At 36.9% G+C, this 23,089-nt stretch overlaps 1 protein-coding gene across 11 annotated transcripts in view; it reads right to left on the bottom strand.

Annotated features, from left to right (window-relative positions):
- Positions 1–23,089, bottom strand: part of DST (dystonin) — a 258,304-nt gene that overhangs the window by 128,716 nt on the left and 106,499 nt on the right. For 10 of the 11 annotated variants that reach the window (XM_082277170.1, XM_082277160.1, XM_082277169.1 and 7 more), the window contains 26 exons: positions 21,368–21,480; positions 21,126–21,232; positions 20,484–20,603; positions 20,059–20,154; positions 19,852–19,979; positions 16,841–16,934; positions 16,359–16,513; positions 15,056–15,518; positions 14,841–14,969; positions 14,567–14,644; positions 14,291–14,452; positions 14,095–14,199; positions 12,338–12,433; positions 10,905–11,030; positions 10,386–10,538; positions 9,978–10,132; positions 9,690–9,816; positions 8,506–8,689; positions 7,477–7,634; positions 6,972–7,150; positions 6,620–6,758; positions 5,607–5,800; positions 3,113–3,275; positions 2,326–2,409; positions 2,129–2,236; positions 1,293–1,391 (listed from right to left, as the gene is read on the bottom strand). In XM_082277170.1, coding sequence (XP_082133296.1) covers positions 1,293–1,391; positions 2,129–2,236; positions 2,326–2,409; positions 3,113–3,275; positions 5,607–5,800; positions 6,620–6,758; positions 6,972–7,150; positions 7,477–7,634; positions 8,506–8,689; positions 9,690–9,816; positions 9,978–10,132; positions 10,386–10,538; positions 10,905–11,030; positions 12,338–12,433; positions 14,095–14,199; positions 14,291–14,452; positions 14,567–14,644; positions 14,841–14,969; positions 15,056–15,518; positions 16,359–16,513; positions 16,841–16,934; positions 19,852–19,979; positions 20,059–20,154; positions 20,484–20,603; positions 21,126–21,232; positions 21,368–21,480 — 3,715 coding nt within the window. The remainder of the gene's footprint in view (positions 1–1,292; positions 1,392–2,128; positions 2,237–2,325; positions 2,410–3,112; positions 3,276–5,606; positions 5,801–6,619; positions 6,759–6,971; positions 7,151–7,476; positions 7,635–8,505; positions 8,690–9,689; positions 9,817–9,977; positions 10,133–10,385; positions 10,539–10,904; positions 11,031–12,337; positions 12,434–14,094; positions 14,200–14,290; positions 14,453–14,566; positions 14,645–14,840; positions 14,970–15,055; positions 15,519–16,358; positions 16,514–16,840; positions 16,935–19,851; positions 19,980–20,058; positions 20,155–20,483; positions 20,604–21,125; positions 21,233–21,367; positions 21,481–23,089) is intronic. The other variant, XM_082277168.1, reaches the window with a different exon arrangement.

The following is a 23,089-nucleotide window of genomic DNA, read 5'->3' as shown; positions in this document are numbered from 1 at the left end:
CTACCCTTATAAAAAAGAAAAAAAAACCCCATTATATTATTTTGAGACTGGAAACATGCTTAGGTTACCTTCAAAGAAGCTACCAAAGATTTAGAAGGCTGACAGGGGGTAGAGGAGGAAAGGAAGATGGGGGCTACTTGATTTCAAAAAAAGCAATCCTGGAGACTCAGAGCAGACTGAAACTCAAAACATTTTGAAAGATTCCACTTGTTCTCGAAGAACGTGAAGTCTATTGACATTCACAGATTTCTTGATCCTTGTTCTTTGACTTTTTATCCTTGGTGCCATTAGCATGATTAGTCATACTAAATCCTCAGTTATAATGGCTACCTATCAACAAACATTATGTGTTTCCATCAGTTTGCTCCACCACTTGATGATGCCCAAAGATACATGCTTTTGTTAGCATTGCTTCAGAGGTATTCAACAGCAAGAAAAGCCAATAAAGACAAAATCAGCACCAGAATTATATAACATTCATTTATGAACTTTTTTTCCCTGTAACAATAACATTAAGATTTATACCCATATGGTGGTGTTCTCCAATTTTATCCAATTTATACAGTTTATACTAAAACAATGTCGTCCTTAAAGAATGACTATATAATCTCTTTCTGAGAGACAGTTTTCAAAAGAAAGTGAAAAATTTAGAAGGTTGGTTTTTCTCAATTATTTGGAAGGTTTCTCTGCAGCAAGCATGTATTTTGAATAATTTTTCTGCCTAATTTCATAACCTACTTTTGCTAGTAAAATCCAACTCTAAGCATAAATAAAATGCTGTTTGACCCCAAGGAATCAATACAGTAGAAAGGCAGAAAGAAAAAAATGAAGGGGTCAAACTAACTTCAGAAATTAAGAGGGCATCTCATCTCCCTGTTGAAAGAACTTCCTTGTATGTTGTTAAGTGGACCAGAATGCATACTATGAAATATTAACAGGCCTACATCTTAGTAGTTTACCTTCATCTTAGTGTCTGCTTTTACCCAAAAGACCAAGCCCTAGGGTATTAAAACTGAAAGTTCAGTATTTAAATTTAAACTACATCTCCATCAGAATTTAATGAATCATATGATCTTTCTAGGTGAAAGAACTGGTAAAATGTATGGATGGTACAGGATTTTGCTTATCTGAATCATAATAGTGTTAACACTTTTTCTGTATAATGTGCACTACATAAGGAATTTTAGTTTTCCATATCTGCTGGTAACTTTGTGAATTATTCCAACAGGTGTATTGCTGTTTGCTTGCCTAGATGTTCTTTTTGCTTGGTTGACTGACAGAGAATGACCTACCTCTTCCTCTTCCAGTCTTTTCAAAGAATCACCTGCAAACTTAATGTATTGGGTCATCAGGGTCACTAAAGCAGTGTACCGAGTCCGTAGATCCATGAACTGTAGAGAAACAAAAAAAGGGGGTAGGTGTCATAGAGGTAAACATTCCCATTAAGTGTGAAAGAAGTAATAGATACTGCTCTAGAACCTATCCTGATTTTGGTTTCAAAATTATGATTGTGGAATCCAAAGTTCTAATTTTGATTCCAAAGTTCACTGCTGTCAACAAGGTGCACTTGAATAAATATATCCTAAGGATCTGTGAGGAGATCCATAAGGAAAAGAAACAGAAGACAATGTTTTGACTTCACAGTCGCTTGATTCTTCCCCTGTAAGAAAAGGTTTTAAGAGGGGCAAGCCATGCTTGTCACTATTCCTCTCTCTAACAGGTGTCAGGGAGACAGATTTATCTTTCTCACCCAAACAAGGCTGATTTGCCTTAGAATCTATCCAAGTGTCCTGATATAGAAGGTTTTACTATGGTCAAGATGAACTTCTTGTTTACTGTTATCAAGATCCAGTCCAGAGGTAGTTCTAAACAATTTTACTGAGGCACAACTCTCAAACAGTTTTTTATAATTTGGGTGACTTGTTTTAATCAGCTGCATTATACTGTCTTGTTACCAAAATGCAGCATGACAAATGAGAATATTTGTTATATCATGTATCTAGAGAAAAAAAACAATCTTTTTAAGATTACCGTATTTAATCATTAATAAATCCAAAATTGAATTCTTGTGTTTACTTTGTTTTAAGCAAAGACTCACATTTTCCTGTTTCATAAGAAACCCATTTACCTCTTGAATAATGAAGTCTGATGAGCTTTGCATTCTTCGGCGTTTTACTGGAGATTTTTGCTGGGAGTCAACCATAGCTCTGTAGGTCATGGTCTGCAACTCATAGTCCTGTAGAAGAGAAAATACACAAAATTGTTGGCATTAAACATGATAGTGACACTAAAAAAATAGGATTATAAGTGTAATGTAACTGTTACCTTCACAGCAGCTGAGTATTGTTCTGAATACTTCTGGCATTCATCTATTTTGCTTTGCTTCATTTCAATCTCAGAAACCAGCATCTGTAAAAATACGAATGTACATTTTCACCTTAAAAAGTTATTTTTATTACTATTATAATTAACATTTCTACTTTATCTAACAGTGTCTAATATAAATAGATGTTACAATAACATCTACTTTATCTAACATCTAACATGCTCCTATCCACGTGTGTACAAGTAATTATGCTCAAGCCTATGTCCTCAGCTTTATCAGGTTCACAGTACAGAAGCAGTGAAAAAACCTGCCAGGTTTAATAGTTGGTGAATGAACTTAAAACAAAATCAGAAATATATCCTTTCATGCATATAATTTATTATCCTGTCTATTTAAACTGTATTTCTTTCTTGCAGGAGACAGATGTTGCATTTAGCTCTGCTTCCATGAAAGTATTTCTACATCCATAAATAAAAAAAAAAAAAACCCACTGAATATAAAATTATGTGATAAGGACTGTCCAGAAGTTTTAAGGCTTTGATGTTCTTGCATACCTTGAGGACCAAACAATCTAGTCTATAAAATGACAATAGTCAGTGAGTGATGTATTCATGGCTGCATTATAAACACAAAATCATAAAATCTGGTGATTACTTGGGAGTTTTACAGTAAGGGCTGATGGATATAAGCCCCTCATATAATTAAACAAGACTGAGATCACTGGTATTGTAATTCGTTGGTCAGTGCTTACAGCAGTGCTTTCCCACAATGACATCCCTTTCATACCTTATGTTGGTTCAATTGTTTAGCCAACGCTTTGCTATTTTCAGGATGTATTTCTTGAATCTTTCTCTGAGTATCTTCCACTTGTTGAATCCAAGTGTCCAAAGAATTATAAGTATCTTTATAATACTTGAGAGATTTATTAATACCTTCTAAGTCACGCAACCTGATTTTATTTTAGAAGACAAATCAAAGGGGAAAAGATGATTATTAAAGACAAAAACTACAACACTACGGCAAATACAGCTTTAAAGGCTTCAAATGCCTTAGCTCTGCTACAGTTCACAGTATAAACCTACTAAAATAACACTAAATTAAACAGCAAATTCACTTCTCAAACATCAGGGCTCCCAGTTTGATGAAGTCTTTCCATTTGTCACAAAGGACATCCAGGAGAGATCCTACTCCACAAGAAACTCTATATATCCCTCATTAGTGTGTTCAACTGCTTGAAACTCCACAAGCACAGGATACTCCAAGAAAGAGGGAGGGCTCTGCTACAGCAGTCAGCTTTGTTACAGTGAGAGTATTTCAAATGTGACCTATGCATCAAGGAGGAGTGTATCGTGCTGGAGTCAAGTAGTGGTTCACTATACTCTCCATGCTTCCCACAAAACAGCAGGAGTTAAACTAAAGCCTGTAAATATGCTAATGTGCAAAAGTAATTGAACATGTACATCTAATTTTAAATCATGTTTTTGACCTGAAAAGAGAGTTTTGTGTATCTCTTTAAAGTCATTTCCACACTGAGGGAAATACTGACAGATTTTCTTCCATGATCCTTACACTGCCACTTGTTATTGTGGTGTGATTTTGGTGGCTGCTCTGTGCAGAGTCAGGAGTTAAGACTTGATGATGCTTGTGGGTTCCTTCCAACTCAGGATATTCTATGAGTCTACTTAAAATATCATATAAATATGACCACTCAACACTGCAGAATAAACATACTAATTAAACAACCTTTTACAGTTTGTTTTGGAATGCATACTTTGAACTGCTCTAGTGTTGTTCTTAAGATGCCAAAAGGAGACTAAAAAAGAGCCAGGAAAGGAAATTTTATTGCCCAGGTTTCATACTTAGGCATGTTTCAAAGCTAATAACCATGAAAAAGGGAAAGGATCATGATAACTGCAGCCAATATTTGTACATACTTTTTGTGTAATGATCATCAGTGTCAAGCCGCTAGGAAGAAGCAGAGATAATACTTGCAGAAAGCAGCTTGTTTACAGCTCTGGGCTGCAGTTACCACAATCTGTCCTATGTACACCAGAAGCCACTATGTATTAGAAATCATTTTTCAGCATTTTCTGTTCAGGATACAGTCCTGGGAGGAGAGCATGTAGTTCATACTTACTCTCTTGAAGAAATAAGGACACTTCAGTACCTCATAAAACTACTGTTTAATCATTTAAATTCTGCCACACTTACACTGACGAAAAATCAGAGGTGGAACTTAAGCCAGCCATTCTGCAGCCAGCTTTGAGTGAGTCACCTTTTGCCCATCTTCCTTCTAACTTTCAGCAATGTTAAATAGACACAACTAAACTAGTTAATTACAAGTGAATAACTTCAATATTGCACCCAAATGTATGTTCACCCCTTAGAAAGAGAGGACAAAAATGCCACAGGTGGTTGTGTGAACTTTTTCATCAACAGCACTATCTTCAATGCTCTTGTTCAGGCTTTCTATAATGACAAACTAAAGTACATTTTAAAGGAAACAGATTCAGACTGTACAGTAGAGAATTCCTCAACTTGCCCATACTTTTTCTTTCAGTCTCCTTTACATACAGGAAATAGAACTGTAGAGGCTGAAGAAAAAAAGCATTTCCAGGAATGCCATATATGGACATGTCCTTCAGAAATACGGGTGGGTGTGTTCTGCTGTATCTGCACATCTGTGTAGGCATGTGCACTTGAGCAAATTTTTTCAGTATCAACTTGACAGTAAAGGGCTGAATTTAGAGCACTATCTCTACTGGATATTTAAAAAAATAGGCACTTCACCAAAAAGTTATTGCACCAAAATTATCACAGAAGTCAATGGAAGCTAAGAACTTCCAGACTCAACACTTGAGTAATTAAAAGCAAATTAACATGAACCCAATCATAACCAATGAATCAGCTCATCAATTTAGCCCATCAGAATTAATTATGTGGAGAAACAGATGGTATTTCCATATGACTGCCTGCCATTTCTGCAGGCTTGTTTTTTTTAAAGAAAAAAGAAATTTATCTTTACTGTGTAAAGATAAGTAGTAAGTTTCTGTATCTTGTTCATCTTTTGGAGCTTAATAGTCACAGACATTTCTAGTGGAAAAGTAAAGCAATGTTGTCAACTGCACAACAAAGGTCTTCATCCCAGCACATTCCAAAAACAGTTCAGAAAACTATTCGGAACTGGTTTAACATTAATTTCTGATTGTTTTTCCTCAGAAATTAAAAAAAACAAACAGTATAAAACATGAACAGATTATAATAAAAAAATCATACAAACCTATTTTCAATTTGAGAATGAACATTTTGCCACCGCTCAGCCAACTGATCAACTTTTTCTTTATGCCAGTCAAAGTCAAGATCACGTTCCTTGTGCATTTTAAACATCTGATCACTGATCATCTTTGCCTTCTGCAGTTCATCCTCTAAGGCATGGAATGTTTGTCTTTTCTCATCTACTTCAGATCTCCATTGCTAGTAGGTGATAAATGAAAAGTTTTAAATAACTCCTAAATTATGATGCTATTTTATAAATTAGTATTTTACCTGAGTAAAATGTATAAATGAATCAATCAAAAATGTTTTAATTAATATTTTACTTCTGCTTGCTCAAATACTCAAGTAGCACCGGAATGGGTGTGAAGCAATAAACCGCAAAATAATTCTAAGTAACAGCAATCCCCACAACACATAGATCAAAACACAGACATCAAATGAACACACTCACCTTGTAAACTACAGCTTTCAAAACAAATTATTGGCAGATCCCAATCATCATCCCAAGCAAAAATGCATTACTTATAATTTGCAATATCAAAATGAGTTATATACAGCAAACAAAAAATGCCGAACTTCAATCTTTCAAATTTCTCAAAGATATCTGCCAAACTTCCTAAGAACCCTGATTAGCACACCAAAGCAGTAGCAAGAATGTTATTGTGGTCAAATTTACATAACATAAATATATGTTTATGTTACCTCAAGTATATGCTACCTTCTGAAGAGAAAAGAAAATCTTACTGCAGCATTAGCAAGTGCCACTTTTGGAAGTTCAGATACTTCAAGGCATTTTGCAACAGCAGGAACATGCTTTCAAAATATCCAAATCCCAGTACTCCAAAGCTGCCACTTTTTTCTGAAATGTCAATCCTAATACCTCCTAAAACTAAATACACAAGCCAATGTTTGATACACTGTACAGTGTAGCATAACCAAATCAGGTGTTACAAGACAGATGGTTTTTGTCTTTTTTTTTTTTTACTTGCCCATGAAAAGGCATCTGCCAGCTCTTACCTTTAATGTACCCATCAGATTTTCAATATTGTTTTTGTCAGCCGTTACTGCCTCTTCTTCACACAACTTAGTTTCATATTGTTTTACTAATGATTCTGCTGTTTGGGTGTTTGTCAGCACCAAATTTATAGTTTTTAATCTGAAAAAGAGTGACCCCCTGTTAACTGAACCATCAATACCAACACTCAACACACTTGTGTTTTTCAGCCTTTTCATGTCACAGGGTACCCCCTTTATACCATGTTAAAATGTTAATTCCCTTTTCCTTGATCAGTATTATTCATACAAATAGTTTTAATTTAAGAAAAAACTGTAAACTAAAACATGCAATGGAAGACAGCCTAGTACGTACTTATCTATGAAAATGGAAGACATGGAGTAAACTTGGTTCATGTTTTGAATAACAACATTGAGCTCAGAGCGTAAAGTAGGGACTGAAGGTGAACCAGCAGCTTGACTGAAAAACTCTTCACACTTATCTGTGATGACTCCCAAGTCATCCTTTAGTCGATCCAGTTCTTTCTTCAGTTTCTGTAAAATGAAAGGTGATTGATAGTACTTTCATCCTCCATCAACCTGATATATATTCTACATATCACTATGAGTACAGATCTGCCCTCCTTTGCTTTTTTGATGTGGACAACGTTGAAAAAAATTAAAGAGAAACACATGTGTAATAGGGAAACTAATGGAGTTGCCATTGATCAGTATATTTTTTCTCATAAACACAAGCTAAATATTTTACTTCTCTTTTTAAGGTACACTGCAAACCTTCCTGGCTTACACTTAAAAGTCGGGATATGTTTGTTTTGTAAATAAAACTTTTCCTAGTAAAACAGACTTCCTCAAAGGCTCACCTCTTGCTCTGAAATCCTGAGCACATTTTCATGTACATCATCCCTTTCCATTGGTGTCCGGATCTGCCGTATTAACCGCTCCTCACAACTCTCCAGTCGTAGTCTGATATTTCTGACTTCAGAGATGTACAGATTGTAAATAGATTCTTCCTGCTCCTCTGTTGAAAGAATTAAGGCACATGTTAGCCAGCAAAGTCATCATGTCATTTGCACCACAACTTCTCACACTTTATAAAGTCATTGCTCTACAGGTCTTTTCATGACTGGCCAAAATGCCATCAATTTCCATTAAGGCAAATTTTAGGAACTCTTAAATTTTTTTTTATTAAATCATCTCCTCACACATGAAAAATTCCTGTCTGTCATCATTCGGCACAGGCAAAGGCATTACCTCTATGGAGACATTGCTATACTCAGTGGTATCAGGCACATTAAATCCTCTCTTTCAGGTGCACAGGGCACCACGTCTTCTTGAAGTGAACTATGCTAATGAAATAATCAGCTTTGCACTACTGTATTTCTTTAAGTCATCAGCTACTCAACAGTAAATCAGAAGAGATATTTTAAGCTTTCCATTCTCACTGTATTAAAATTACAGTTAAGAGAGCAGTAACTACAGGCATCCTGTGGAGCTAGGAAAAAAGCTATGACATTTTCCTTGCCTTAACAGGGTGAAAAAAGTTCTAATTCTGTTATGAACTCAACAAAGTAACCAAGTTGTTTTTCCAGCATTCAAATACAAGGAACACAGAACTAAGCAGTGAGATGTAACGCACATATTAAATTCTTAAGTGTAAATTTTTTGTAGCATTCTGTATATTATGTAACACACCAATATTTTTACATAGCTCAATATATACAAACTCTAAAAAATATTAAGAGCTTCTATACAATGCAATTGCATTGTTAAAATGACTGTTCAAAAGAACACAGGCAGTAACAGTATCAACATGATAAAAGAGATCTCAAGATCAAGAACAAAATCTCTCTCATAAGGGCATCTTTCTACTGTTCTAAGCTAAGTTTTACCTCTTTCTGCAGACTTGAGAAGCTCTTGATAGTATTGCTTGCAAACATTAACTTCCCTTTCCAGCTGTGTTGTATCGGAGCTTGTAAAGATTTTGGACTCCTGGCTGTCTTCCACAAAATCATCAAAGCGGGACTGTAAATTGCTTAGAACCTGCTGATGTTCACCTGGCAGCATTGTCTTTATCTGAAACAGATTATAGACTCAAAGCACAGTCAGCAATGGTGCATCACTCACACAGTTCCTGTAATGCTTTTTATCAAAAAGCAATACTGATCAAATACTAAGATGGTAAAGTCAAAGAATTGAGGTTCTGAAAGCTTGCTGTTCCTTAGCTGTAGGTCCACTTGACAGCTGATAATTGACACTCAACATAAAATCCTTTTCAATCTTGCACATCAGGAATGGGCTGTGTTAAGCCAACCCTACATCAGACTTCATTTCTCCCATCTAATGCCATGCAGCAACAAACAACAGCAAGGACAAGTAGGGACACTTCAAGAATTATCTCAGATTCCTCTTTCCAACAGTAACAGTGATAAATTAGGTGGGAAAATGTCATTTTGGGTATCGCAAATATTATTTGTAACAGTCTGTGACGTCACACAGTTTTAGCCAGAAAGAATCATAATTTGATCTATATCACTATTCCATTTCTGACAAATTGGGCCTAACTAGCTATTTAAAATTTCAAGTTACAGATACATATAAGAACGAAAAAATGCATTATGTGCAATGAGTTTTCAGCTGCCTTCACCTTGAAAGACTAAATGTTGCTTCACAGTTGTTCCATTGCTATTAAAAAGATGCAGTTGCAGTTGTTATGAGGAAATAATGGGGGTTTTCAGGAAGATAAACCTTAGCCAGATGAAGTTAATCTCCCCAGATATTTTCAACATAGATTTGTAGAACAAAATTCAGAATTTAGTCACTGCTCATTGCTTTTAAGAGGTCTCTGCTGACAACAGGAGACCTGGCTGCAGGTAGTTTTCCATTGCTCTGCTCCTTACCCAGCTGTAGCTGTATAAAGACTGCTTGGAGCAAGGCAGATCATTCCACACCAGTACCCAGCACTGGCCACTGCTGCCAGCTACTCCCAGGAAGATGTGGATTGCTGCAAATCACTGATTCCTGAGAAGTGCATCCTATGACTTCCCAGTGAATGCTTCCTAGTCATAACACTTACCGAGGCAACATTGCCAGCCCGAACAGCTTCAATTTCATTTGTCAGGTAATGCCAGGACACCACACTCTTCATGTTTACATGTGACTCATGCCAAAGGGCCAGAACATTCTGAAATTGCTGTTCAATTCTGAAACAAAAAAAAATCCAACTTCAGATCAGGGTAACACATGAAAACAGAAAAAGAAAAACAAACAAACAAAAAAAACCCCAACTGTGAGATATTCTTTTAACCCAAGCTTCATGTAAGTGGATTTTAATAGAAAATAGGTTGTTTTACTTTGTCCCTACCTGTTAGCTGTATCTATTGCTTCTTTGTTTGGTGGAGGAACTGTAAAGCATACAGATGGAACCATGGCCTCATTACCACTTGGGCTAATGACTTTCCATTTAGCACGATGGGAGTTGTTTGCTAATACACACTCATCATCTTTGTAAATAGTTATCTAGTATTAACAAAAAAGCAGAATAACTTGATGAGCCAAGCATTACAAAATAATTGTACAAAGCACTTCTGCAAATGCTGTCAACAAATAAGCAACAGAACAACAAAACCAATGTTCCAACCCAAGGATTTGGTCTTGCTTACTAGGGTGGAAGAAATTTACAGCCCAGCTTTCTCCAGGAACACGGTAATTAATGAAACTTTAGCTGAATTCTTACATCTGTAATTGGTTTAAGGAAATGTTAGTTTCTAACCTCAATTTGTCTATAGTCACAGATGGCTTTAATTGGAATGGATGTTTTGAGTACACAGTCAGGGTTCCTTGGCTTCAGCTGAATTATTGCCTTGGCTCTTCCCACAAGGCCTGCTACTGTGCTCTTATACTGCAAGAGTTGTTCTTTTTCTTCCTAGAACAGTTAAGAAAAGAATACGTCATAAGAGATGTCCAGAATACAGTACTGCTTCTTTGATCCTGTTACCCTTTTTTCCCCCCCTGACTCCTTCTACTGTGTTTCCTAAAAGTAACACATTTTACAAAAACAAAGTATCTTTCTGAAGCCACTGTCTTCCCACACCTGGTATTGTAAATATAAATAAATAAAACTGTATTTGAAAGTTATGAAAAATAGTCATTTATTTATAAGTTCTGAAAAATCAACAGTTTTTCCTTCACTTTAAAGGAATAATATTAACACATTTTATATCCTACTATAACCTACACATTTCTTGTTTTATTTTAACTCCTGCTAATAGGATCCTACCATAGATCTTACCATAGACTCCTGGACAAGGTCTTCCAGCCTATGTAGACTGCTTGATCTATCACAACTGTATTTTCGGTATATGGTATCTTTTAAATTCTTCAAATATTCCATAGCTTCTTTGGCATCGCTGAAAAACTAGGATGAAATAATTATCTGGGTTATTTTTAAACAACTTTAAAAATACAGAATCAGCCACAATGAAGTTTTGAAGTGCTGTCTTTTAAGACAACCTTTTCTCGTTGCTTGAAGTGACCACTCTACCACACTCAACCACTCATGATCTCATGCCTAAATGTACTCTTCAAAAAGGCACACACTGTAACACCAGTTATTCTTGGTACAAGCTACATGCAAAATTAATTCTGCAGTTATTGAACCTACAGTTAATGACCATTCCTGTAATGAAAAAATTTTATTAAGTGAATCTTGCTTTCCTTGGAATTTCAATTACTTTCATATAGAAAGCACAGACAAAGCCTACAAATTGTAGAAACTAGGTGCAAAATCCAGGCAACACAGCTGGGGAAAACATTTTGTGCAGGAAGAGAAATGAGCTGCCACACTTGGCAGTTCTGCAAGGGTATCTGCATACCCAAACAAGGATCCTGGTTAGGCATGATTGGGAAGCGAAATCCCATTCTGTGCCTTAAGCCTCATTTCTTAAATCAAGAATTCCAGTTTCTTCCCCCTATCACTAGGAGCTCAAATTGCTTTGTCTTCTCCAATGTCCCTTCCCTAACTTTGGGTTCTCATCCTTCTCAGTACAAAGGCATCTCAAGCCTTCATCACCTCCCTTTCTCTTCAATCATGCAACCCAGAAGACACTAAGGTTCATCCTAATCATTTAAATGTTTTAAATGAGTGGATTTTAAAACAAACAAACAAAACCAACAAAAAAACTCCTCTGTCTATCCAGCTCATGCAAGTAACTGCATCATTTGCTGAGTATGTGAATGGGTGACAATGAGATAATCAAATAGGTGTTTCATTGGATGTGTCTGCTCTCAGGGTGTTCTCTGCTCTGTTTATTATTAATGCTGCACATTCCATTTGCTTTGAGTAGTCCTGGAATAATCATCTAGAATATGTTCTCCTGTGGCCATCACTAACCACCCTCCATGCTGCATCAGCCACAGAAGCTCTATTGACAGCAGTTGTGCACGACAGGGAGAGAACAAGGTCTCATCTCAGAGTCTCAACTTGCAGCTGCAACACTGAAAAAATCTCAGGCCAGATTGTCATCTGCTGTGAACTGATATAACTGTAGAGAAGAAACAGAGTTGTGGCAACACTGTGGGAGCATGGCTTATTATCTAATGATTGTACAAGACAAATGTTAATTCTACAATTACTATGAGAGAACAACTAGCACTTTTCGTGAAACTTTTTGACTATGGATGAAACTTAAAACATTTCACATTTTGATTGATTTACTTTCTTACCTCAAAATATGCAGCATTTTCTCTCAAATGTTGTTCAACACAGTGGCAGAGCTGAAGAATCCAGCTCCATTGTGTCTGCATTGCAGCTCTATAGGCCTTTAAGGAAAGGAGATGTATTTTACAAATGGAAATTAAAATTAAAACTTGCATACCTTTACAGAATTTAGAAAACACAAAAGGAATGTGGCAAACACAGGTAAATCTGATCACTTCACCCTGGAAAACCAAGCTGCAGTAAGGAAAATTCCAATTAGATGTAAGAAAGAAACCCTGTCACTACAGCATAGTCAAACATAACAAAACTTGCCCAGAGGGGCTGTGAAATCGCCATCCTGTGGCCTGGTCATATTTTGGCCAAACAAATCCCTGCCAGAGCTTCCAGCAAGAGCTGGAGTACAGCTCCTGACACTCCTCCAGTCTAAGCTCATCTACAACTCTGTGTCCCTATTTACTCGGTCAAAACAGTTGGAGTCTTGCCTCGTACATTAAAGTCGCACTGCATACACGATGAAGAACCCACCCCCAGGACCGTGGGTGACACCCGATTTTCGGCAGGAGTCGCGCAGGAACGCCAAGCGCGGGAGCCCCGAGGAGCCGCGCCGCACCCGCCCTCGTCAGCAGGGGGCGCTCCTGCCCGCGGGAAATCACCCCGAATCCCGGGGTTTCAATTCCTCTCATTCCCAGCTCAAAACTGTTTGTCCATTGCCTTCCAGGAATTTAAAATTGATGCATTAATGCATATATTGTTCTGTAGAAAAGTATTTTTTTTAAAGGATATTTTTTATAAATATCCCAGGATAGCACTATTGGAGTCAGCAATAACCTGCACAGTCACTGTCACTGCGATGGCCTGCATTCCTAACATGCATCCTTAGTGTATTTATACACCACACCAATTAGAGCAGCCTATACTTTTAAAGAATAGAATTGCCCACATTACATAAAATGCCATGTATTATTCAAAGTAGATGTCATGAGAAGGAAGGAAGGGAGGAGTTTTCTTCATGTTTCCCATTTTTGCAGATGTAAACTCGCAGAGCTGAAGAACAATAAAAATACATTCCCTCTGACTTTTTTCATTCTTCTATAATAAATCAGCTTTTTATTGTTTCAGTCTTTACCACTCACTGTCTGTATCTACTCTTTTCTTGAAGGTCTACAAGGAAAAGTGTTTTACATTCTCCTTTGAAAACCTGTTATGACCCTACAACAGGTAAAATAAATTTTCTGTAAATTGCTTACCTATAACATAGAGCTAGATTCAAGCCTGAAGTAAATCACATCACCCAGTCAGATTTTTAACATCCAATCAAGTTTCGTAATTCACTGACAAATAAGTTATGAAACCAACCCTAAATCATAATAGGAACCTGCACATACAGTAAGTGATGAGAAAAGCCCTAACTGAAACTTCTTTCAATCCAACAGGGCAGAAACCACGTAAGGACTGTTCTGTGTCCTCAGTCTTTCAATGCAATTTGTATCAACAAGTCTAGAAGTTAATTGCTCAACCAGAAACATTTAGATTTCATCTAAGCAATCCAAGGTGTAACCATAACTTTATAAAAGTGTTTTTACTTTTTGGAAACTGGAAAATAAACACAACAGAGATGCTGAAGAGGAAATTTTAAAAGGCCCCTTTATTTAGAGTCTTGTTCAATTTTCTCTAAGTTTGCACTTCCCTTCTTTTCCCCCAAAACTCCGCTCTTTTAAATCCCAAAACTTTGTCTGTTTTGGTGCTGGTTTTACTAACTTACCTCAATGGTTAGCCGGGCTGGGTGGTTTTCAAGAAGCAATTGCTCAGCTATTTCTTGTACTGATTTTATAACTTCTTCTTTTTCATCAAGTTCTCTCATTAATTCCTTTTTTCAGACAAAAAAAAAGTTTTAGAGCTCTCTCTAATTATTAAAGATTACTTAATAATTCCCTCTGGATTATACTAGCAATACATACTGCATGGTATTCCTTTTTTCTTGCTATATTGGGATTTCTTTCACTCCAGTCATATGCAACCTCTTCCTCTTCTTTTTCATTCAGCCATATCAACTCTCTAGTAGCACGAGACACAAAATTGTGAAGAGTATCTAGATGCCTTTCCTGATTTCTTGATGTGTTCTTTATCAAAAGGAAATGAAAAAGATTTACAAGAATCAGAATTTAAAGCTCATCCCTTATCAGAAATTATGCACACTGAAAAGCTGAACATGGAAAAGGTATGACTAAACTTACCAAGAGTTTTGAGTACTGACTCTCCAGTTTGTGCAGTTTTTCTGTATAACTGAGTTTAAGAGGGGCAGTCATTTGGATCTGTATTTAGTATATGAGATCAAAAGACAATAAAAAGGTTAGATACGTTAAATCATTCTGATTTCATCATACGTCATGTAGAGATCAGAAATAAAGGTAAGACTATGAAACCCAAACACAGTTCTAAAATTCAACATTAGTTTATGGGTCACCCAGTAAGAAAGCAATCAAAGAAATAAAGAAGATGGTGCAGTACCTCACTGATTTTGGCTTCTTTAAGGCTGGATTCAAATTCCTCAATAGCTTTGTGGACATTTTTGTGATTTTCTAAATGGCTTTCAACACTTGGCAAATCTGAACCCCATTCTGCTCTATCAAGTTGAACCTTACAAACAGGAAGAAAAGATTAGCCATGATGTACAAAAAGTAAACGTAATAATTAAAAGTGGACTGTTTCTGCAAAGATTCTACCTGCATTTCTTCCACCCAGCTCAGTAGGTCCTGGACAAATTTCATGTTCACCTCTTCTTCTGTTAAATTCTGATCCACAAAAGCTGATTTCATAAGGGGTTTTCTGATTTGCATCAGTTTGAGTGTTTGCAGAGCCCCGCTGTCTACTCCTGTCACGTAGCTCTGAATTAACCGTGGTGGGATGCCTGGTGGATAAGTGGGAGTGATGGTTGGTGTCAGTCTGGAAGTAAGACCTGATGAAAGGCCAGATGTCAAACTGGAAGAAGTCAAAGTAGGTGTTAAACCTTGGGTCATTGCAGCATTTAATTCAGGGGTTAGGTTTGTTGTAAATCCTGAGTTTAAGCTCTCGGTTATTCCTGATATCATCAGCTTTGTCTGCTCTGTGGTCAGTGCGTGCCCCTTGTTGTACACGGAAGAACATTCAGTCCGTATGGCCATCAGTTCATCACGAAGTTTTGCAACTCTGTTAAAATAAAATTCAAAAAAAACCCCCAATGAATGCTTATGATTAAGGTTTATCATGATCAACTGAATAGTGATACAAACTCACAATCTCTTACACTTTAGTTGCACTTAAATATTTATAAATAAGTGTTTCTATCAGAAAGTACAGGGTATGTCAGCTTACAGTTCTATACAGATAACAAATGCAGAAATCAGGCAATGACTGAAAAAATGCTATGGGTACTAACATGCACTATACACAATTCCAGGGAACAATCAATCAGCAGACCAGAAATCTTACAAGATACTACATGTTGCAGTAGATCAAACACCTGCAGTTCACTGCCAAGGAGTTACGCGCTTCATCTCAACCAGTCCAGGAAGAATCCCAAAAAAAATTTCAGAGCCAGTTCTTCATAAAACTGAATTATGCAGATTAAATGCTTCTTTCTGCCAACACTGTACAAACTACTGCACATAACCTAATGTTACCCCATTTATTACCTGTTAATACACCTACAGCTGTCACCAGAATCCTGCCTCCTTTTAAAAAATCAAAGTTAGTAAATTGTAAATGTATTTTATGTGCAATAAAGCAAGCTAACATCTTTACACACAGATATCCAGTAAACGTTAAACACTAAGGCATGTTCAGGGAGTTTACTTCATTTCCATAAATGAGTACAAATAGCTCCTGTTGTCTTCAACATTTGTGGGTAATGTACCCATTGGAATACCTGATATTTGCGTGCCCAGTGACAGACCACAAAGTTTATGCATAAAGAACTGAAAATTTGGTCCATAATGGGAATCCGTATTTGGGACATTTATCTATTCACACAAATGTACTGTAAAGTACCTTTGAACAAGTTGGTCTGCTTGATAGTATTTTCCATCAATAAGAATTTGGGCATCAATCACTTGCTGGCGGAGAAGATTCTCAGATTCAAGAAGATACCCAGCTATCTCTGCTTCATGTTGGAACTGGAGCCCCGACTCCAATCGCTTGGTGTCCTTAATAAATAAGAGAAAGTCATAGGCCTCGCAGCTAAAGCAAAGAGACATCAGCTCTAAGAATTCCTTTTCTTTTCTAAAAACTTACTTTGATCTTGAAACAATTGTAAAGCATTTTAGCTAACTACAGATAAAAAAAAACCAAACAGTAACAGAACTCACTCTAGGCAACTTGTGGTATTTTCTTGAAGAAATGCTACCCTAACAGTCCAATGAAAATAAAAGTAGTAACTATTAAGGTCGCCCTCACAAATCCTTAAGTTTTTTTTGCCATTCTACTTCTATAAGTCTGTGAAAACAGACAAGTAAAATCACTGACTGACTTACAGACTGCAGAGCATTCCGGGCAAGTATCAGTTTGTCCTCACAGCTCCGGCTGTCCCGCTGAATTCTGTTTGCAATTTGCTGCAGCATTTCCAACCTAGGTGATGCCAAAGCATTTCAGGAAAATAAACAAGTACTATGTTATTTATATTTACAATCATGTTGCATGACTTTAAAAACAAACAAATTAATCAACAGCATCTAACACAAAGCACAAATGCATATGCCAAGTTACCTGTTCCCTCCTAAGGTTCCATTACCAAAGCTTATACAAGATTTAATCAGTGTGGGACCACAATTAACAGAAAGGAAATTCTCATTAGAGTCAACGCTGGTTCGAGTACTAGTGCTGTTGCTGAACAGCGAATCACTGCTATGATAGCTGTAACTACTGCTATTCATTTTTACATCCAGAGCACAGTTCTTCTGGCTGTTTGCATTTGCTGAAAAATTAAGATAAAACTCCTGCAAAATGTACAGCTTCTAGGGATGAAATTCCACTACTGGCTTTTGAAACACCTAGACTCCTCCTTTATATAGGCTTCAGTATGCACATTTAAAACCCAGCAATTAATATTCTGCCAGCTCTTCAAAAGATTTTACCTGGGGCTATGTACGCTACCTTGCTTTTGGCTTCCCTACCTTGCATTAAAGCTTTGCAAGTACAGACTAGGCAGCAACAGTGGGGCGTCTCTAGGAAACAGACACACCAAATATTTTATTTAAGTGTCACTAGATAACTATAAACCAAATAAGAACTAAAAGAACTCTTTGCAGTGTTTCTCAGACTCTTCAGTGGAAAGCTTCAAAAAAGAGTGAAGAAAGAAATCCACGCTCAACAGTAGAGTACAAGTAACCTTCAGGCTGTGCTCCTTTTCCTTCAAATATAACTGCACAATAAAACTGGGGGAGTATCATGGTTAATCAGCTTGTAACAATATGATCTGGGACACCTATACACCATCCAACCTATACACCATCCAACCTACCATCATTCCTCCACTGTCCAAGCATGCATCTTCATTAACCATCCTGTCCCACTACACTGTCCTCCTGAAAATTTCCCTTCATCTTCTTCCACACTCACAGCCAATTGCTTCTAGCTATTTTGACCACAAAATAAGTAAGAAAAATCTGATCACTGCTCTTAAGTTTACATTTTAACTCAGAATTTGGGATGGGGTGATTTTTTCAGTATTTCACCCCCTGCTTTTAGGATTCCTGAAGAACCCCACCCATTCCATAAGATGACTGTTTACACAGAAGAGCTCGGCAAAGGCACAGACACACCCCTGCAACAATGCCAAACTCTGCTAGCTTTGCAAACTAGAGCTCAGTTTGGCACCCTCCTCATTGACACCATATTAATTTTGACCCCATACACCAATCAGGCCACACACATTGTCTGTTTGTGTTGATACTTTGAGATGTATTCACCAGACTTGCAGGCAAAGTTTTATTACTTACCAGATTTCAGTACTGGCTGAAGTCACATTTTTGCCACAATCAAATTTCACCCCAGCAGCTGTATTAACACCTCATAATGATAAGATGCACTGGTAACCAATGCAACAAACATGGAAGATATTCTTGTGTCTACATCAATCAATACTTTTAACTTGGTGACTAAACCAGAATCACTTAATGAAATTTTCTCTCTCTCATTTTACAGTGACCATGCCATGTAGTGACTATCACCATATGATCTGTCACTTTTAAGTCTGTTTACCCTTTCTTAAATATGGGAAGGAAGTTAAGTTCATGTTTGTTTATCTGTGCTCAGCCCATATGAGCAAAATAGAAATAAACTAAAGTCATTTACACACATTCTCAACAAAGATAATCCAGCTTTCTGCAAGTATGAACAGAATTTCTATTGGTGAAGCCAGACACTTTGCTTTTGGCAGGTTGGGACAGATTAACCTACAAGATCTAGCAGGCTGTATTTCTGCTGCTGCTTTCCAGTGTTGTGCCCTGCTTAAGAGGGAAAACTCAGTATTGTGTGGAAAACTTTGTATTCCTCTATAGGAACTTGTTCCACAGTAAGGTGTGTGAATCAGCACCTCCTACTGAATCTGCCATTTCAGTCATGCTCTTGCTTTTGTAAGCATGACACGTTTAATCAACTCTGACTATCTTTGGGATGTCCTGACTGAAATCTCTCTTGCTGAGGACTTCCTATACAATGGTCTGGATTCTTCACACCTAGTTTCAGAGAGCTAGGTCATCCTGTTGTCACCAGAAAGTCAGCAACAAGATTCTCTAGAAAGTGACTCCGATCTGAGATGTCTCCTTTGGATGCATAAAGTAAAGCAGAATGAATCCAGATCCAGGTGTCTATATCTACCCACAGGTAAAAGCCCCAAAAATCATTTAACTTTAAGAGGGTTTTTTAATTAATGACTGGATAGCACCTGTGTCTCCCACAGAACGTAAAAAGACATACCATTTAAAAAATGCTCTCAGACTGCATCACAACTTTAATTATGCTCAGTACGTTATCAGTGAGGTACAGAAGTGTCACACAGCCTATCACAGAAGGCTACTATGCCTTTGCACATCTAAACACGTGGTGTGCTCTTGAGTACCACTAACTTTTTAAACAACCTCTACACAGGATGTCATCCTACAGTGCTGTGCACCAAGAAAAATACACATTTCATGTGAAGAATGAGGATGGTGCTCATATGAAATCAAGTTGAAAGGAGACAGTGAAGTGATATAAACCCAGCTTTGACTAACTGCACAAAGGAAGTGGTTATATATGCATATAAGTGCTTTGATGATCTGAGGCACAGATGCTGCTCATAACAACCTTCTGAGACCACCAAAGTTGTTTCTGTCTGGACCTGCCTCAAGCAGGTAGAGAACTTCAGACCTTGAACAAAGGCAGAAATACTTGATCTAGAAAAATAATATGGACATTATCATAGAAAAAGATATTTACGAATTTCAATATGGGTTAAAACAACAGAAAATATATTAACAAAGCCTGTCAAATTTCACTAGCATACCTCTCCACTTCAGGCCGAAGGGTCTTCTCTCTTTCCAGCATGGCAATAATCAGCTTTCCCCACTCTTTTTCTATATCATTTGGATGGTAGCCTTGAGAAAGTTTGATGCGTCCAAATTCTATCCAGACCTGAACAATTCATATGCTCTTGTTATTTTAAGTCACAGAAAAGTAACTTCTATACATTTCAATGCATGTTAAAACTTACCTCTAGCAGTTTATATAGATGTTTAATTTTTGATTTATCTGTCTCCTTCGGTGGAATTTCTGTTTCTTTAAACTGTAAATATTGATTATAAAGTGCCTACAGAAACATGAAAAATAACATCGACTTTTACTTACAGCAAATATAACTTTAGCCTCTAAACCCTCTCCTAATATACTTCACAAGTTTATCTTTATACTGTTCTACTAGAGTTCTACAAAAAACAATCAGTGACAAGCTAAAGATTTCCTTTTGATTGTTCGTATGCTAGCAATGTATTGATTATACTTTGAAAAGGTTAAGGAGTAGTACTGTTCTACAGCTGACTTGATTGTATAAATCAACAAGCACGTCATTTGTTCAAGTATGCTTTGAGTCAGTAAGATAAAGTGTAATTCCAACAAGGAGTTTAAACCACCACACCTCACCTTCAATTCCACAGGATTGTTGGGAAATGTTCTGTCAGACATTATTGTCACATGGTGTCTGATCCACTGCATGAGGTAGTTCACCATATTCTGATACTCAACCCATTTGACTTCAACATCCTGACAAAGCAAAATCCAGATTACAGAAGAGATTAAAATAATCTAAGAGCTCTTTTTTGCTTCAGCTTTGAAGGCTGAAGTTTTCACACATAAATAAAATGGATTTTTGAAATCCTACAATTCTGAAACAATATTAATTTTCTCTTTAGAGATCAGTTCAAGTTTCCAAATATATGATTTCAGTCTTCAGTTTTGGTCCCAAATAATTCTACTGAAAACAAAATATTTTCTAGATCAGTAAATTTCAAGCTGGCGTAATTTATACATCCACAACTGAAAAACAAGAACTTTGACTCAATCTATCTCCAACTTCAGACACATTGTTTACAGTTAAGCTCTTAGCACAAATATTTTCATGTCCATTATATGAAATAGCTAAGACTCTAAAATCTCAGCCTAGAAAGACCATGTCAAAGAAAAGTGTGACGACAGTCCTATGGAAGACCTAGCTAACATTCTGGATCTGAAATTCAGAATTTTATTAATGTAGCTCACACACTGCACGAGTGGTCTTCTACTTACATTTGCACTGATGCCTTCACCACCTTCTGGTACTTTGGGAAATGCATCATAAAGTGATGACACATAAGTTATTACTGACTTCTCATCAGGTGAGGAAACATCGACATCTAAAAGAGCAAGACAGAACAGTGCTTTATCACATAGTTGTAAGAATGCCCACAAATATGCTACAACCTGCAGGCAGATTGGATTTTATTTTAGTGTTGGGGGTTTTGCAACAGAGCCATCTGCAGCTCTCTTACCTTCAGGATCCAGAAGTCTGGCAACACCAAGTTTTTCTGCTACAAAAAAAGCATGTTCTAAATTTGCAAGGTTGCTTTGAACAGCAACGGTACTCATGTCTATCAGGTCCGGCCTGTCAAATAAAAACAGCAACACTTGGTTACAACTCTTTACCAGTTTTAAATAAACTGTACTGGTAAATCAAACCATGAACATAGATGGATACAGCAACAGTTTTCATTAAAAAAGGATTTCACTAAAATCAGGTGAACAAGCCGAGACGACTGCTAATTGAGAAACACAAGCAACAGAAAACTATTACATTCAGTTCTTCATCTACAAACTGGTTTCCAGCCATCCCTTATATACACCTCTATTTTCTTAAGCATATTTATTCATTTGCATCGACATGGTATTACAACACCTTGTCCTTTTACTGCCCTTGAGGGCATTAAATTCATTTTTGTCTTTTACAGGAGGGAATTAATTTCTACCACTTTCACAAGTTTTCAGTCATTCTGCATCAAATTCTTCAGCACGTCAGAAGCCACATAGTAACAAAGCTTACTCACAAAAACATCCCTTCAATCTTTTCCTGATGAGCTTTAAAGGTCTTCTTCAAATGCATTGAAGCCCTGCTTTCAGATATACATTGGTGCCACTTTTATAGGTAACTCTCAGCCCCATGCACTTAAACCTCCACACCTTCATCCTGCTAAACTCCCTTTCCAGCCACAATAAGCATGTTTTAATGGAATTATTGTCTTAAACCCATCTTGCCTATAAATATTTTTAAGGCCCGTAAGTATTATCCTGTACCAATCCTGTACCAGCATCACTACTTTAATGTTTTAAATTAATGTAAAACTTCAAAACTAATATTGTGCTTTACGTTTTCTATGTAGGAGTTGGCTTTTAGGTCTTGTGATTGTCAGTGTGTTACTCCTTCCCTCTTTCAGCACATGGAATTCTCACAGCCATCCACCAAAAAGAAATAAGGGATTTTCAAACATGCTGAGCAAAAACTCATCTCACTGAAGTCAACTAGAGCCACAAGGGTCTGAAGCCTTTGATACTGAAATCCTACACTACTGAAAACCACACTCACCATGAAAAAAACCTAAAACAAAACCCCAAAAGAAAAAAAAATTGGCATACAACTTTTAGCAAACAATTCAGTTCTTAAATTTTCTCATTTTTGTTTCCAGAGAAAGTATTTTCTTAATTTTACCAAGTAGAAGTTTTAAATAATTGCAACACATAGAAATAAAACTGTTAAATACCATTGTTCAAAATGAATGTTAACATTTCATTTGGCTACACCTCAAATTCTCTTGATAACAAAATTGTATTAACTTTGGGAAACTCAATACAATCTCATCTTTGAACCAACTACAAGGACACTGTAAATAAAAATCTATTTCTTTTCAGCCATTTAGAATCACTGTGTTCCTTGTGCTCTTTTGAAGAGAAGTCTACAAGACAGATAATAACACTACACCCATTATGCCTTGAAAGAACATTTAATTAATAATAAAACACAAGTGGTGCAATACAATCCTCCTAAGGCAGCGGGGCTTTCCACTTCCAATATGCTTAGTGGGAGCATGATCAAGCTCACGCTGCTCTTCTCTGAATTCCAGTGCAATGAAAACAATGCAATGAAACCAATATCAGCCGTTGCTCTCAGCAGCACAGAAAATCCATGAAAAATAAAAGACAGTACTAGAAAAGAAAACTGA

The sequence above is a fragment of the Coloeus monedula genome (genome assembly GCF_965178545.1).
Source record: "Coloeus monedula genome assembly, chromosome: 2".
NCBI lineage: Eukaryota > Metazoa > Chordata > Aves > Passeriformes > Corvidae > Coloeus > Coloeus monedula.
Note: the sequence above shows the minus strand (reverse complement) of the source record. Positions and strands in the feature narration are given on the sequence as shown.